The 17,124-nt window shown below is 36.8% G+C and overlaps 1 protein-coding gene across 1 annotated transcript in view; it reads right to left on the bottom strand.

Annotated features, from left to right (window-relative positions):
- Positions 1-17,124, bottom strand: part of LOC123750745 (C-type lectin domain family 6 member A) — a 54,338-nt gene that overhangs the window by 29,928 nt on the left and 7,286 nt on the right. The window contains exon 3 of the mRNA XM_069316531.1: positions 3,069-3,245. Coding sequence (XP_069172632.1) covers positions 3,069-3,245 — 177 coding nt within the window. The remainder of the gene's footprint in view (positions 1-3,068; positions 3,246-17,124) is intronic.

Here is a 17,124-nt window from a genome sequence, read left to right as displayed (position 1 = left end):
ATAGGAGTAATATATAGGCCACCAAATTTAGACAGAATGGAAGCAAAGCATCTATGGGATGAAATATCTAGAGCATCTAGATCTAACAGTATTTATGTCATGGGTGACTTTAATTTTAGCGGAATAAACTGGTTGAACAAAACAGGGAATAGTGAAGCAGAAGATTTTCTAGAATTAATTGACGATTGCTTTCTTACGCAACACATTAAGGAACCAACACGGGAAAATAATATTTTAGATTTAGTGTTAACTAACAGGGAAACGCAAATTAATGACATCGAAATAGGGAGTGAGCTAGGGAGCAGTGATCACAAAGAAATCAGATTTAGCATAGAATGGAATAGACCAGTAGGAGAAAATTCTGTTAAAGTGCCAGATTTTCGAAAAGCTGATTTTAATAGCCTAAGAAATTTTTTGGGTCAAATTGATTGGAAAGGCTTGGGTATGGGGTGTGGGCCGGTCTTGGAGCGAGACATGAACCCAGCGATAGGTGACTTAAATGGGGATTTCGATGTGGATTCAATATATAACTTATTTAAGAATATTCTAAACAAAGCACAGGAACGTAGTATACCATACAAATTGAATAGATCGTATACTAATGACCCAAAGTGGATAACAAAGAATTTGAAGAACCTTATAGGTAAAAAGAGAGCTTGGTACAAAAGGATTAAAAATGGGGAGGTCACTTTAGAACAGGAATTCGTACAACTGGTTAGAAATGTTAAAAAAGAGATAAGGAAAGCAAAAAGAAACTATGAAGTTCGCATAGCAGGGCAAGCAAAGACAAATCCTAAAGGGTTTTTTCAGTTATATCGTACTAAGACTAGGGAAAGGATAGGTCCATTAAAAACTGAGACAGGTCAAATAACAGATAGTGATGAAGAGATGAGTAGTATTTTTAATAAATATTTTGTATCTGTATTTACTAAAGAGGAACTTAACAATATGCCTTCAGCCGAACAAGTCTATGTGGGTGGGGACGAGGACAGGTTGACGAGTTTAGCAGTTACCAGGGAGGATGTTCTTAAACAAATAGTAAAACTCAAACCAAACAAATCCCCAGGGCCGGATGAAGTGTTTGCTAGGGTGCTTAAAGAATGCAAAGAGGAGCTTTGTGACCCACTGTCAACCATATTTAATAAATCAATAGAGTCAGGCAGAGTGCCAGAGTTTTGGAAAGTTGCTAATGTGATACCAGTTTTTAAGAAAGGAGATAGATCACTTGCGTCTAACTATCGACCAATTAGCCTAACGTCTATTGTGGGAAAGTTACTCGAATCTATAATAGCAAATAAAATTCGTCTTCATCTTGAAAAACATAAATTAATAATTGAGTCGCAACATGGTTTTATAAATGGCCGTTCATGTTTAACAAATTTGTTATCTTTTTATTCTAGCATTGTTGAGGCAGTTGATAGTGGTAAGGATTGCGATGTTGTATACCTTGACTTTAGCAAAGCTTTTGATACAGTGCCACATGAAAGACTGATTAAAAAAATAGAGTCTCATGGTATTGGGGGTGCTATATTAAGCTGGATTAGGGCATGGCTATACCAAAGGAAACAGAGAGTTAGTATAAATGGAATCAAGTCAGAGTGGGAAAATGTTGTAAGTGGAGTGCCTCAAGGCTCTGTCCTGGGACCTCTGTTGTTTATAATATATATAAATGATTTAGATTCAGGTTTGAGTAGCAACATTTGCAAATTTGCCGATGATACGAAAATCGGTAGGGAAATTAATTCGGAGGAGGACTCACTATCACTTCAAGTTGATCTAGATAGGGTTTTGAAATGGTCAAAGGATTGGCAGATGCAGTTTAATGCTGATAAATGTAAAGTTCTGAGGTTAGGTAATGATGATAGAGTTACAAGATACGAGCTAGATGGTGTTGTGATTGCGAAGTCGGATTGCGAAAGGGATCTGGGAGTTATGATTAGTAAGAATTTAAAACAAAAGGATCAATGCATAAATGTTCGTAATAAGGCAAATCGGACACTTGGATTTATTAATCGCAGCGTTAGTAACAAGACACCTGGTGTGGTTCTCAAGCTATATCTTGCTCTAGTTAGGCCCCATTTAGATTATGCAGTTCAGTTTTGGTCGCCATATTATAGAATGGATATAAATTCACTTGAACGTGTCCAGCGTAGGATGACTAAGTTAATTCCCCAAATTAGAAATCTTTCATATGAAGAAAGATCCACAAAGCTTAAGTTGCATTCACTGGAAAGGCGAAGAGTTAGGGGTGACATGATAGAGGTTTACAAGTGGATGAATGGACATAACCGGGGGGATATTAATAGGGTATTAAAAGTATCAACACAGGACAGAACACGAAACAATGGATATAAATTGGATAAGTTTAGATTTAGGAAAGACTTGGGTAAATACTGGTTCAGTAACAGGGTTGTTGATTTGTGGAACCAATTGCCGCGTAACATTGTGGAGGTGGGGTCCCTCGATTGTTTCAAGCACGGGTTGGACAAGTATATGAGTGGGATTGGGTGGTTATAGAATAGGAGCTGCCTCGTATGGGCCAATAGGCCTTCTGCAGTTACCTTTGTTCTTATGTTCTTATATATATATATATATATATATATATATATATATATATATATATATATATATATATATATATATATATATATATATATATATATATATATATATATATATATATATATATATATATATATATATATATATATACATTCCAAAGCTTGATTGTTCCCCAAGTCGTAAACCACTATAAGCTATGAGCCCATTAGGATTCGAACTTGAGAGGAAAATGTTCACTCTTGTTTTATGAATTCAGTCTCCCATTTGTTTATGCTAAGGAATCTTATTTATTGTGTAACATATGAAAAGTCTGTACCTGCATTAGCACCATCTCTGTATTGGACAGCAACACTAATCCTACGAGGAAACATCCATACCAGCGTGTAAAACACACACTATTACTGTAATCACTGACTGTAATTTCTGTAACTTTCTGGGACTTTCATTACTGTAATCTGCCATAATCAGTAACATGAACATAAATATTGACGAGGACGTAAACATACCGCTGCCGTGTATGTAGCGGATGAGGGAGGAGTACACTTCAGCGTCGTTCAGGATGGCCAGGTCGCCGCCAAGACTCCTACAGTGGGTGCGCATTGTATCCCAGCTGCCTGTGTTCGAGACGTCAACATAGAGGCAGCGTCCTCCCACATCGTGGAATGGTGATGTGCAGCTGGTACCTAAAGGACAAGTGAAGCGAGTTTAGGAGCTCAGAAAGCAGTGACTGTATAAATTGTGTCATATTGTGGTGTGGTTACGGGCTCACTATAGCCCGTGCTACATGGACATTGTGTTCTGAGTAACGAAATTTTAAAACAACAACTGTGGTGTGGTATGTGGTCTGTTGCGATCCAGTAGTCCACTTGACTTCCTTTGAGTCATTCTCATCTAATACCAATATCCAGGACTACCAAAAGCAATTAACAATGTTGGGAGATATAATTTTGAACAATAGATATATTATCATGCTATAACAATGTGAAATTCAATATTTTGGATCAAATAAGTTGGCGATTGGATTATTTCTGACGTCACGAAAATCGACGACGCCCTACGGTTAAAGTATCTTGAAGCGACCATTCCGATGACTTCTTTCATCAGCATGCCTGCCTCTCATTGTCTTAGATTTGTCAGTTGCTGGCGAGACGTCACGGAGTGTGGAAGCTAACTTCCGTTGTTTTGTGTTCCTTCATGGATGCAGTGTTCGTTATATATTAAGAACTCCCCAGACACAAAACAAAACGCCTTGAAAGATATCAACGTCGACTATGCCTTCACATGCCCACTTGGGGACTTTTTTTTTTTTTTTTTTCTATCACAGACGTGGCCACACATTTACAATGCTAACCAGCATATATACATTTTCTTCTGTCCTCCATGGACACGGTTAGAGAAGTGTTAAACATATAGTTCAAGGGTTTATTGAACACTCAACCACAGAAGGTGATTCGGTGCTTTTAAAAAGCTAAGCTAACCTACATACGTAAATACATAGATACACAGATTTACGTATGCTCTACATAAAGTGTTAGTGTCATTAATGTACATTCACAAATGTGAAATGTAATTCTGATCAGCTTCCATATATACTTTATACCCATACATATACATACACACACACACACACATATACACACACACACACATGCATTCACTTACATTTGTCTCATTTACTCTGACAGGGTGAGGTAGCTGATAAAGAAACTAGTGTGCAATTAAGCACTTAATCACTGAAGGTGATGAAGGTGCTTTTACAAGCTCAGGATTGATTCTGTGCTATTTTTGGGTCTTGAAGTGGGAAGAATGTAATTATGTGTTAATTGGCTGTTGACTGTTGGTATTGACTTTTTGATGTGTAGTGCCTCATTGATGTTGAGTCTCCTGCTATCGTTGTACCTAGGGGCTGCTTACTTGGGGGACTGCTGCTTACGTGGGGACTGTCAGCTCAAATATCTTAGTATATAGGCAAGACAACACCGTCTCTTTCTAGGCGATTAACAATACACAAACCACAGGGCTCCATCATGGAGCATATAGTCTCCTCACGCAACCAGTCCATCACCAAAGAAATCTTAACAAACAACACATAAATTATCAACAGGTACAACGATAACAGGAGACTCAACATCAATGAGGCACTACACATCAAAAAGTCAATACCAACAATCAACAGCCAATTAACACATAATTACATTCTTCGCACTTCAAGACCCAAAAATAGCACAGAATCAAGCAGATAAAATGTATACCCATGGTTATATACCCCCATGGTTATTTACCAAACAAACCTTTGATTTGTTTCCTATCACCTCACCTAACAAATATGAGCATGAAACGGAGTACATAAAAAATTATTTTTGAAAATGTGAGAAGTCTTGTGAAGCGCTTCTAAGCGTCAGACCATAAATAAAAATGTAAAAATGAATTTTGGAGAGTTAATTTTTCAATTACCCTCGACATTGAAGAAAAACGTAACAAATATTGAGAAGATTCGTGTTAGAATTATTAATTTTACCCTTTCGGTCATATTCAACAACATATGTTTACATGAAAGAAAGCTACCAAAATATACTAATATTAAAACGCACGACTGAGCAGCAAGAAACCAAGCCTTCATGAAAAAATATCGCCAAGATCTGATTCGAAATCAGATACTCAAGGCAGAAAATGAGATCAACGATAGCAAAGACCTACTACTCCATGATACAGATCAATGGAGAAACACCAACATCGACGAAGACCTCCGTACTCGAATTGACCAACACCTCGTCATCCTTACAGATTGATATCGCCACAGCATCGAAACCAGGATCATAAAAAAAACTGACAACATTATTAGGACCTATGGCGATTCCTCGACCCAGAGATGGCTTCTTAAACCTTGCTGGAATAAACCTCACTGAGGACCAAATCACTCTCCTAAATCTGGGTATAAACTGTTACGTTATGTCCAGACCATGTGAGATGGCCCGGAAAGTGGAGTTAGAGATCCTATTGGACGACATATTCGACCTCGAAACGCAAAAGAAGGTTATCTCAAATGATACCTTGCAAGAAGAACTTATTGCAGAAGGAGGAAAGATTCGAGGCAACTACAGAAGCACCATACTGTCCGCCGAGCTCAAAGCGGCAGCTAAGAGCCTTTGTGAAAATAAGGAGATAGTCGTCCGGAGAGGTGACAAGTCGCCAATATACGTTATTCATAAAAAAGACGAATATCTGGCAAAAATGAACCTCATACTCTCCGAATAAAGTAAATTCCAAAGGGTAACGAAGAACACTACAGCCGAATTGAAAACAAAGGTAAAGATTGATCCAAACTGTGAATGCCAAGAAATCCGGACTCCACCTGCCGAAGGTTATTGGGGAATGCAATCCTGGTTATGCATATGGAAATGTTAAGATCCACATGCCTGGAAACCCACTTGGGCCAATCATCAGCCAGATATCCACACCCACATACAGACTGGCTAAGTGACTCAACTGCCTGCTGACTCCTTATGTACCTTGTGCATTTAGCCTGAAGTCTCCAAAGAAATTGATTGACTTATGGCAACTGAAAACTCCACACCACAGAAGTGACTCGAACCTAGACCTCCAAGAGCACAATGCAACTGGTGTACATGGAACCTTATCCCCTCGACCATCAGTGATCGTGATGCACAGTGATTGCACAATGACCTTACTGTGCAATCCAATGTGCATTAATTGGCTGCAGCCAATTAATGCCCAACTATATTCTACCCACTTCAAGACCCCCGAACCAACAAAGAAGCAGCAGGAGAAAGTATGGGCCAATCGGCCTTCTGCAGTTACTTCCATTCTTATGTTTTCATACCCATTGATTCATGTTCTGGCATAGTTTTGTCACCTCACTCTAAACTTTTGTGCAATATCACCTCACCCAAAACTAGTATAAGTATGATGTATGTTATGTATAAACTAGTCTTTGAAAATGTAAGAAGCATTATGAAACGCGTTCAGGTGTCAGACCAAAAAGGAAGAATGAATTTTTGAGAGTTATTTTTTCAGTTACCCTGGATAGTGAATAACGTAAGAAATATTGAGTAGATTCGTGTTAGAATTATTAATCTTACCCTTTCGGTCATATTCAACAACATATGTTTCAAGAAAGACTGCTACCAAAATATACTAATGCTAGCAGTACCCGGCCACACGTTGCTGTGACTCAGCAACACATGTGCGTTGCTGAGCCACAGCAACCTTCCCTGTCCCCCAGTCCTCCCCACAATTCCCCCCTGACACGTCTCCACGGCCTCCCAACCATTCCCCACTCCACCGTCCCCTCGTCCTCCCCACCATTCCCCACTCCACCATCCCCTCTTCCTTATCACCATGCCCCACTCCCCTGTCCCTTTGGCCACCCACCATTCTCCATTCCCCCATCACCTCGTTCCCACCATCCCAAACTCCCCCGTTCCCTCGTCCTTCCCCACCATTTCCCCCTCCCTTGTCCCCTCGTCCTCCCCACAATCTCTCACTTCCGTCCCCTCGTCATCCCCCACAATTCCCCACTCCCTCGTTCGATGCCTTCCCAAATTGTCTGGGGCTAGATTCACAAAGAAGTTACGCAAACACTTACGAACCTGTAAGTCTTTTTTCAATATTTGGTGGCTTTGTTTACAATTATTAAACAGCTAATGAGCTCCGAAGTACTAGGAGAATGTTTATAGCAATAACAACAGTGTATTTGCAAGGTTTCATGCTTGTAAACTGTTTAATAAATGTAAACAAAGCCATCGAAGATTGAGGAAAGATATACGCGTTCGTAAGTACTTGCGTAACTGCTACCTGAATCTGGCCCTTGATGTTCCCATCAGAAAATTGGGAACATCAAGTGATTTGATGTTCCCATCACTGAAATATAAGAAAAACAGTTAAAAATGAATGAAAATATGAAAAAAAACTATACTCACAAAATGAACGATATGGAAAACAACACAGCTCAATTCCAACGCAATTCACACAAAATAATTAAATGAAAATGAAAATAAACCATAATCTATGAAAATTCAATTTATCAATGCAATCAGAATCATTGAAATGGAATTGTAACATAGTATAGCATGTGTGTTGCTCTTACATGCAACAGATGGCGCTGTTTTTCAAGAAAAACATAATTTTACTTGTCACAGGTGTGGGATCTATACATATACTTACGAAATGAACGGTATGGTAAACAACACAGCTCAATTCCAACACTGTTACACAAAATAATTCAATAAAAAATAAAATAAATCGAAATCAATGAAAATAAAATTTATCAATGCAATCGGAAACATTGAAATGGAATTCTTGACATATTCAGTATGGCGTGCATGTTGGTATTATGTGTTACAGATGGCGCTGTTTTTCAAAGACGCATGTTTTTACCTGTCACAGAGGTGGCATCTATACAGTAGGCATATAAAAAGACACACCTTTTCAAATGCAACAATGAGTCAAAATTTCAAAGCAACCGGTAAAGAACTTTCGCTGATTACAGTGTGTTGTTATTACGTCCAACAGATTGCGTTGTTTAAAAAAAAAAGCAAGTTTCTTCCTGTCACAGGTGACAGGAAGAACAGGATTGACAATGTCGTTCTGTGAGGATGTCGAGGTGTTGCTCGATGCGAATACGGAGACGTTCGTCGATGTTGCTGTTTCTCCATTGGTTTGTAGCATGAAGTAGTTGCGTTTTGTTGTCTTTGATATCATTCAAGGCATTCTTTGATATCAAGGCAGAAAATGATATCAAAGACAACAAAACGCAACTACTTCATGCTACAAACCAATGGAGAAACAGCAACGATGCGAGTACGGACAGTGTCCGTACTCGCATCGAGCAACACCTCGACATCCTCACAGAACGACATCACCTCAGCACTGAAACCAGGATAATCAAGAAACTAACAACATTATATGGAGGACCTATGACAATTCCACGACCGAGAGACGGCTTCCTGAACCTTGCAGGAAACAACCTCACTGAGGACCAAGTCAGTCTCCTAAATCTGGGTATAAACTGTCACGTTATGTCCAGACCGAGTGAGATGGCCCAGAAAGTGGAGTTGGAGATCCTGTTGGACGACATATTCGACCTCGAGACACAAAAGAAGGTCACCACTAAGAACACCTTACAAGCAGAACTTATTGCAGAGGGAGGAAAGAATCGAGGCAATTACAGAAGCACAATACTGTCTCCCGAGCTCAAAACGGCAGCTAAGAGCCTTCGTGACAACAAGTCGTCAGGAGAGGTGACAAGTCGCCAATATACGTCATTCTTAAAAAAGACGAATATCTGGCGAAAATGAACCTCATACTCTCTGACCAAACTAAATTCCAAAGGGTAACGAAGGACACTACAGCCGAATTCAAAGCAAAAGTCAACAAATTGATCGAAACTGTGAACGCCAAGAAATCCGGACTCCACCTACCAAAGATTATTGGGGAATACAAACCTGGATACGCGTATGGAAATGTCAAGACACACAAGCCTGGAAACAAACTTCGGCCAATCATCAGCCAGATACCCACACCCAAATACAGACTGGCGAAGCGACTCAACGGCTTGCTGATTACTTATGTCCCTTGCACCTTCAGCCTGAAATCTCCAAAGGAATTTGTTGACTTACTGTGGGGAACACGGGCCACAGGGATAAGAGCCTCATTGGACGTAGAATCACTGTTTACCAACGTACTTGTGGATGAAACAATCGGGATGATAGTGGACAGAGTGTAGCATGATCTGGCCTGTACTCCTCTTGACATACTAGAAAACATTCTAAGGAAATTACTCTATGCTGTACTAAAGAGGCACACTTCTTGAGCCTGGATGGGCACATGTATAAGCAAGTAGATGGGGTCGCCATGGGTTCTCCCCTAGGTGTCCTGTTTGCGAACTTCTACATGTGTACCATCGAACAAAAGGTCTTAGTCGACATGAACTTGAAACCGGCCATATACTGCAGGTATGTTGATGACATGTTTACACAGGTACCTGATGTCAGACATCTGCAGGAGCTGAAGGAGGCATTTGAGCGGAATTCTGTGTTGAGTTTAGTGAATGATTTGGTGAGTTTGGTTGGAGATCTGAGAGCAGAGATGGATTCCCTGCGGGAGGAGGTACGAAGGCTGAGACTTCGAGAGAAAACGAAGGAGGAGACCAGTGTTGACGAGACCTCATCGTGGAGAGTAGTGAAAGACAGGGGTCTTAAGAAGACCTCGTCAAGGCCCCCTACAGACGCCCTAAAGACGGCAAATTCATTTGCCGTGTTGGAGGACGAGTGCTGTAGTGCGCCTGCAGCGAGGAACGGCGGAGCGCAGGCCCCTCAGGCTGCTCAGAAAGTTAGGGCGGTACCGAAGCGAATTTTGGTTGTGGGAGATTCCCAGGTGAGGTATTTAGACAGAACGTTTTGTGCCAGAGATAGGGGGAACAGATTAAGGGTTTGCTATCCGGGAGCTGGAATTGGTGATATTATTGAAAACATGAATGATATTATGACGGGAAATGGGAACAAACCCATTATTTGTATTAGTGCAGGGGGTAATGATGTTGGGCGAGTTAGGAGTGAGGAACTAATACAGAGATTTAGGACAGCCATTGAATTAGTTAGGAGCAAGGGAGGAATCCCGATCATATGTGACATTCTTCCAAGAAAGGGCGTGGGAAATGAATGGATGTCGAGGGCACTTGGTGTCAATAAGGCTGGAAAAATATTGCAAATCAAATGCAATATCTTTCATAGACAACTGGGAACGCTTCTATGGAAGAAATGAAATGTATGCTCGTGATGGGGTGCATCTATCGAGGGCTGGGGTTGTTGCTGTTGCGAACTCGTTGGAACCAGTGGTTAGAGATGTTTGTTTGGGTTTAAACTGTTAGTAGATAGTGGTATGGGAATTGATTTGGAGGAAGGAGGTAATAAAAGTATGTGTTCGTGGGAGAAAAGAATTGGCAAAATGATCAGGGAAAGAAAAAGGCCTCAAAATAACAATTCACTTAGGATATATTACACTAACAGTAGAAGTCTAAGAAATAAAATTAATGAATTAAATGCTCTTGTCTGCACAGAAAAAATAGATATTATTGCACTTACTGAAACGTGGATGAATGTAGAAAATAGAGAACTATTAGCTGAATATCAGATAAATGGATTTAAACTATTTCACACAGATAGATCTATTAGACGAGGAGGGGGAGTAGCCATATATGTTAGGGACAATTTGAAATGTAGTCTCAAAGAGGGAATCAAAACTGAGCCACACACAGAAACTATTTGGATAGAATTAAACGAAAAAGCAAATAATATTATATTAGGAGTTATATATAGGCCACTAAATTTAGACAGAATGGAAGCAAAGCATCTATGGAATGAAATATCTAGAGCATTTAGATCTAACAGTATTTATGTCATGGGTGACTTTAATTTTAGTGGAATAAACTGGGTGAACAAAACAGGGAATAGTGAAGCAGAAGATTTTCTAGAATTAATTGACGATTGCTTTCTTACGCAACACATTAAGGAACCAACGCGGGAAAATAATATTTTAGATTTAGTGTTAACTAACAGGGAAACACAAATTAATGACATCGAAATAGGGAGTGAGCTAGGGAACAGTGATCACAAAGTAATCAGATTTAGCATAGAATGGAATAGACCTGTAGGAGAAAATTCTGTTAAAGTGCCAGATTTTCGAAAAGCTGATTTTAATAGCCTAAGAAATTTTTTGGGTCAAATACATTGGAAAGTCTTGGGTATGGGGTGTGGGCCGGTCTTAGAGCGAGACATGAACCCAGCGACAGTTGACGTAAAAGGGGATTTCGATGTGGATTTAATATATAACTTATTTAAGAATATTCTAAACAAAGCACAAGAACGTAGTATACCATACAAATTGAATAGATCGAATACTAATGACCCAAATTGGATAACAAATAATTTAAAGAACCTTATAGGTAAAAAGAGAGCTTGGTACAAAAGGATTAAGAATGGGGAAGTCAGGTTAGAACAGGAATTCATACAACTGGTTAGAAATGTTAAAAAAGAGATTAGGAAAGAAAAAAGAAACTATGAAGTCCGCATAGCAGAGCAAGCAAAGTCAAATCCTAAAGGGTTTTTTCAGTTATATCGAACTAAGACTTGGGAAAGGATAGGTCCATTAAAATCTGAGACAGGTCAAATAACGGATAATGACAAGGAGATGAGTAGTATTTTTAACAAATATTTTATATCTGTATTTACTAAAGAAGAACTTAACAATATGCCTTCAGCCGAACAAGTCTATGTGGGTGGGGATGAGGACAGGTTGACTAGTTTAGCAGTTACCAGGAAGGATGTAATTAAACAATTAGAAAAACTAAAACCAAACAAATCCCCAGGTCCGGATGAAGTGTTTGCCAGGGTGCTTAAAGAATGCAAAGAGGAGCTTTCCGAGCCACTGTCTACCATATTTAATAAATCAATAGAGTCAGGCAGAGTGTCAGAGTCATGGAAGGTAGCTAATGTGGTACCAATTTTTAAGAAAGGAGATAGATCACTTGCGTCAAACTATCGGCCAATTAGCCTAACGTCTATTGTGGGAAAGTTACTTGAATCAATAATTGCAAATACAATTCGTCTCCATCTTGAAAAACATAAATTAATAAATGAGTCGCAACATGGTTTTACAAATGGCCGTTCATGTTTAACAAATTTGCTCACTTTTTATTCCAGCATAGTTGAGGCAGTTGATAGTGGTAAGGATTGTGATGTTGTGTACCTTGACTTTAGCAAAGCTTTTGATATAGTGCCACATGAAAGACTGATTAAAAAAATAGAAGCTCATGGTATTGGGGTTGCTATATTAACTTGGATTAGATAAAAATGACCTCATACATAATGAAATGGGTAGCTTTATCATTTTATAAGAACAAAATTTGAGAAAACATATTAATTCAGGAAAACTTGGCTTATTAGGCAAATCGAGCCTTGCATAGTAGGCTGAGAAGTGCCTACTATGTCGTACTACTATATGTCGTACCTAGCAGCCAGAACGCACTTCTCAGCCTACTATGCAAGGCCCAATTTGCCTAATAAGCTAAGTTTTCCTGAATTAATATATTTTTCCTAATTTTTTTCTTATGAAATGAAAAAGCTACCCCTTTCATTATGTATGAGGTAAAAAAATTTTTATTGGAGTTAAAATTAACGTAGATATATGACCGAACCTAACTAACCCTACCTAACCTAACCTAACCTATCTTTATAGATTAGGTTAGGTTAGGTTAGGTTAGGTAGGTTAGGTAGTCAAAAAAACATTAATTTATGAAAACTTGGCTTATTAGGCAAATCGGGCCTTGCATAGTAGGCTGAGAAGTGCGTTCTGGCTACTAGGTACGACATATATATATATATATATATATATATATATATATATATATATATATATATATATATATATATATATATATATATATATATATATATATATATATATATATATATATATATATATATATATACACACATATATATATATATATATACATATATATATAAATATATATATGTCGTACCTAGTAGCCAGGCTTTCTACAAACACTCCTATTCAATACCCATTGTTTCTGTTCTGTCTTGTGTTGATACTTTTAATACCCTATTAATATCCCCTCTTGTTCTGTCTTGTGTTAATGCCACATCACCCCTCCCACCTCACTCAAATGTAGATATAAAATCAGAGATACGTAAGTTCTAATCAGTTGTGTATCTGTGAAGTCTTTGAAAATGTAATAAGTTTTACGAAACGCGTGCGTGTCGCGTCAGACTAGAAATAAAAATGAATTTTGGAGAAGTGATTTTTGATTTACCTCCAACAGTGAAGCGTAATGTACGAAAGATTGAGAAAATTCGTGTTAGAATTATTAATCTTACTTTTTCGGTCATATTTAATAATATATGTCTACAGGAAAGACTGCTACCAAAATATACTAATATATATATATATATATATATATATATATATATATATATATATATATATATATATATATATATATATATATATATATATATATATATATATATATATATATATATATTTATTTACCTATGTTTATATATATATATATTTTAAGATAAATAGGAAAACCAGGGATATACTGAACATCTTGTTTTTTTCTGTAAGGAGTCGTTTGAGGAGACTGTTGCAGCAGTGTTATCCTCAAGTAGACTTTAGATTTATTTTTGTCAACACAAATATCATAGGCTCTTATTTTAAATTTAAAGATAAAGTGCCTACCCCCTGGTGCTCAAATGTCGTATATATGTATAATTGTTCCAGCTGTAATGCTGGATATATCGGGAGTTCCATTCGGAACTTTAAGATTAGGATACTTGAGCACCGGGGATTATCTTTTAGGACTGGATTACCATTGTCTAAACCAGCATTTTCGGAGATTAGAAACCATTGTTATGAGTTTGATCATTCTCTGCTGGAATCTGATTTTAAAATTCTGGACACTTGTATGAATGGCCAGTCAGATTTGAGTGTAATGGAATCCTTCTATATAAAGGAGCGGCGGCCTCTGTTAAATAGCAACCTTTCAGCTGTTCAATTGTACACTGTATAGTGCACAGTAGGCCCTGTAATTTGATTTTTAGTTCATTTTGGTAGTTTAATTTTTTGTTTAGTGTACCATGTCTTTGCCCTTTCTCACTTATTTCAAACCTTGACATTGTATATTAATATAATTTTTTATTTAGGATATATAATACTTTTTTTGGTATTTAATTTTATTTAATATTTGAGTTTTTATATGATTTTGGTTAGTACTTTATAATTGTCGTTTATTCTGTTTATATTTTACATACATTTTTTGTAGATTTGTAGTCATTATATGAATGTTAGTTATAGTGTTTAGTATCTATGTGTTAGGTATCAAGTTTCACTTCTGATCACTTCACGTAAGTTTAATGGAATGGTTTGTTTTAGTAGTTATAAATTTCATCTTGTAGTTTAATGGATTTTAAATTAGTTTTAATATATGTGACAGTTAATAAGTTTTATTTATATTGATCACTTTAAGTGCGCTTAAGTGTTTTGTTTTTTAAGCATTTTCCTTTTTTTGATAGGCAATTATATTCAGTATGAGTTCTTTGTTTACCAGCTATTTGATTGTGATTTCTGTTTTTTCTTTTAGATCTGATGATGAATACGAGAAGTATTCGAAACGTTATGCATTTTAGAGTAAAGGTTCTGAAACAAGATGTTCAGTATATCCCTGGTTTTCCTATTTATCTTAAAATTAAGATTCCCGAAGGGAACATCGATCATAAATATATATATATATATATATATATATATATATATATATATATATATATATATATATATATATATATATATATATATACTTCTGGGGTGTGAGTTATATATATATATATATATATATGTCATACCTAGTAGCCAGAACTCACTTCTCAGCCTACTATGCATGGCCCGATTTGCCTAATAAGCCTAGTTTTCATGAATTAATGTTTTTTCGACAACCTAACCTAACGTTTTCGGCTACCTAACCTAACCTAACCTATAAAGATAGGATAGGTTAGGTTAGGTAGGGTTGGTTAGGTTCGGTCATATATCTACGTTAATTTTAACTCCAATAAAAAAAAATTGACCTCATACATAATGAAATGGGTAGCTTTATCATTTCATAAGAAAAAAATTAGAGAAAATATATTAATTCAGTAAAACTTGGCTTATTAGGCAAATCGGGCCTTGCATAGTAGGCTGAGAAGTGAGTTCTGGCTACTAGGTACGACATATATATATATATATATATATATATATATATATATATATATATGTCGTACCTAATAGCCAGAACGCACTTCTCAGCCTACTATTCAAGGCCCGATTTGCCTAATAAGCCAAGTTTTCATGAATTAATGTTTTTTCGTCTACCTAACCTACCTAACCTAACCTAACCTAGCTTTTTTTGGCTACCTAACCTAACCTTACCTATAAATATAGGTTAGGTTAGGTTAGGTAGGGTTGGTTAGGTTCGGTCATATATCTACGTTAATTTTAACTCCAATAAAAAAAAATTGACCTCATACATAGAGAAAAGGGTTGCTTTATCATTTCATAAGAAAAAAATTATAGTAAATATATTAATTCAGGAAAACTTGGCTTATTAGGCAAATCGGGCCTTGAATAGTAGGCTGAGAAGTGAGTTCTGGCTACTAGGTACGACATATATATATATATATATATATATATATATATATATAATGTCGTACCTAGTAGCCAGAACGCTCTTCTCGGCCTACTATGCAAGGCGCGATTTGCCTAATAAGCCAAGTTTTCCTGAATTATTATATTTTCTCTATTTTTTTCTTATGAAATGATAAAGCTTCCCATTTCATTATGTATGAGGTCAATTTTTTTTTATTACAGTTAAAATTAACGTAGATATATGACTGAATCTAACCAACCCTACCTAACCTAACCTAACCTATCTTTATAGGTTAGGTTAGGTTAGGTAGCCGAAAAAGTTAGGTTAGGTTAGGTAGGTTAGGTAGTCGAAAAACAATTAATTCATGAAAACTTGGCTTATTTGGCAAATAGGGCCTTGCATAATAGGCTGAGAAGTGCGTTCTGGCTACTAGGTACGACATTATATATATATATATATATATATATATATATATATATATATATATATATATATATATATATATATATATATATATATATATATATATATATATTATGTCGTACCTAATAGCCAGAACGCACTTCTCAGCCTACTATTCAAGGCCCGATTTGCCTAATAAGCCAAGTTTTCATGAATTAATGTTTTTTCGTCTACCTAACCTACCTAACCTAACCTAACCTAGCTTTTTTTGGCTACCTAACCTAACCTTACCTATAAATATAGGTTAGGTTAGGTTAGGTAGGGTTGGTTAGATTCGGTCATATATCTACGTTAATTTTAACTCCAATAAAAAAAAATTGACCTCATACATAGAGAAAAGGGTTGCTTTATCATTTCATAAGAAAAAAATTATAGTAAATATATTAATTCAGGAAAACTTGGCTTATTAGGCAAATCGGGCCTTGAATAGTAGGCTGAGAAGTGAGTTCTGGCTACTAGGTACGACATATATATATATATATATAATGTGTTAATAGTCGAATTGTACGAACAAGAGTTAATGAATCTTGACTGACTGGCCATAAATAATTTGGGAAGATTTTATTATATTAATATATCCATTCCAGATTTCTGAAACAGCGTTAGAAATTTTTTATATATTAATCATATGTTGTATAATATATCGTCTCTGATACCCTTGATTTCCTCTAATATACGTTGCGTCAGTGACTGATACAGTCAGAAGTTACGTACATTTGTGGGGATAATTAAGACCAGGTGTTCTTCTGTAATAATTTTTGTTGCTCTTTGTTAGGAACGGTCAAGTGTAGATGCCAGATCTGGCCTATGGCCATGTTGAATAGTGGTTTAATACTCATGTGTACTTCTCCAACAGCGTAACACGCAGTATATCTTGG

Source organism: Procambarus clarkii, chromosome 84 (genome assembly GCF_040958095.1).
Source record: "Procambarus clarkii isolate CNS0578487 chromosome 84, FALCON_Pclarkii_2.0, whole genome shotgun sequence".
In the NCBI taxonomy this organism is placed as follows: domain Eukaryota; kingdom Metazoa; phylum Arthropoda; class Malacostraca; order Decapoda; family Cambaridae; genus Procambarus; species Procambarus clarkii.
Note: the sequence above shows the minus strand (reverse complement) of the source record. Positions and strands in the feature narration are given on the sequence as shown.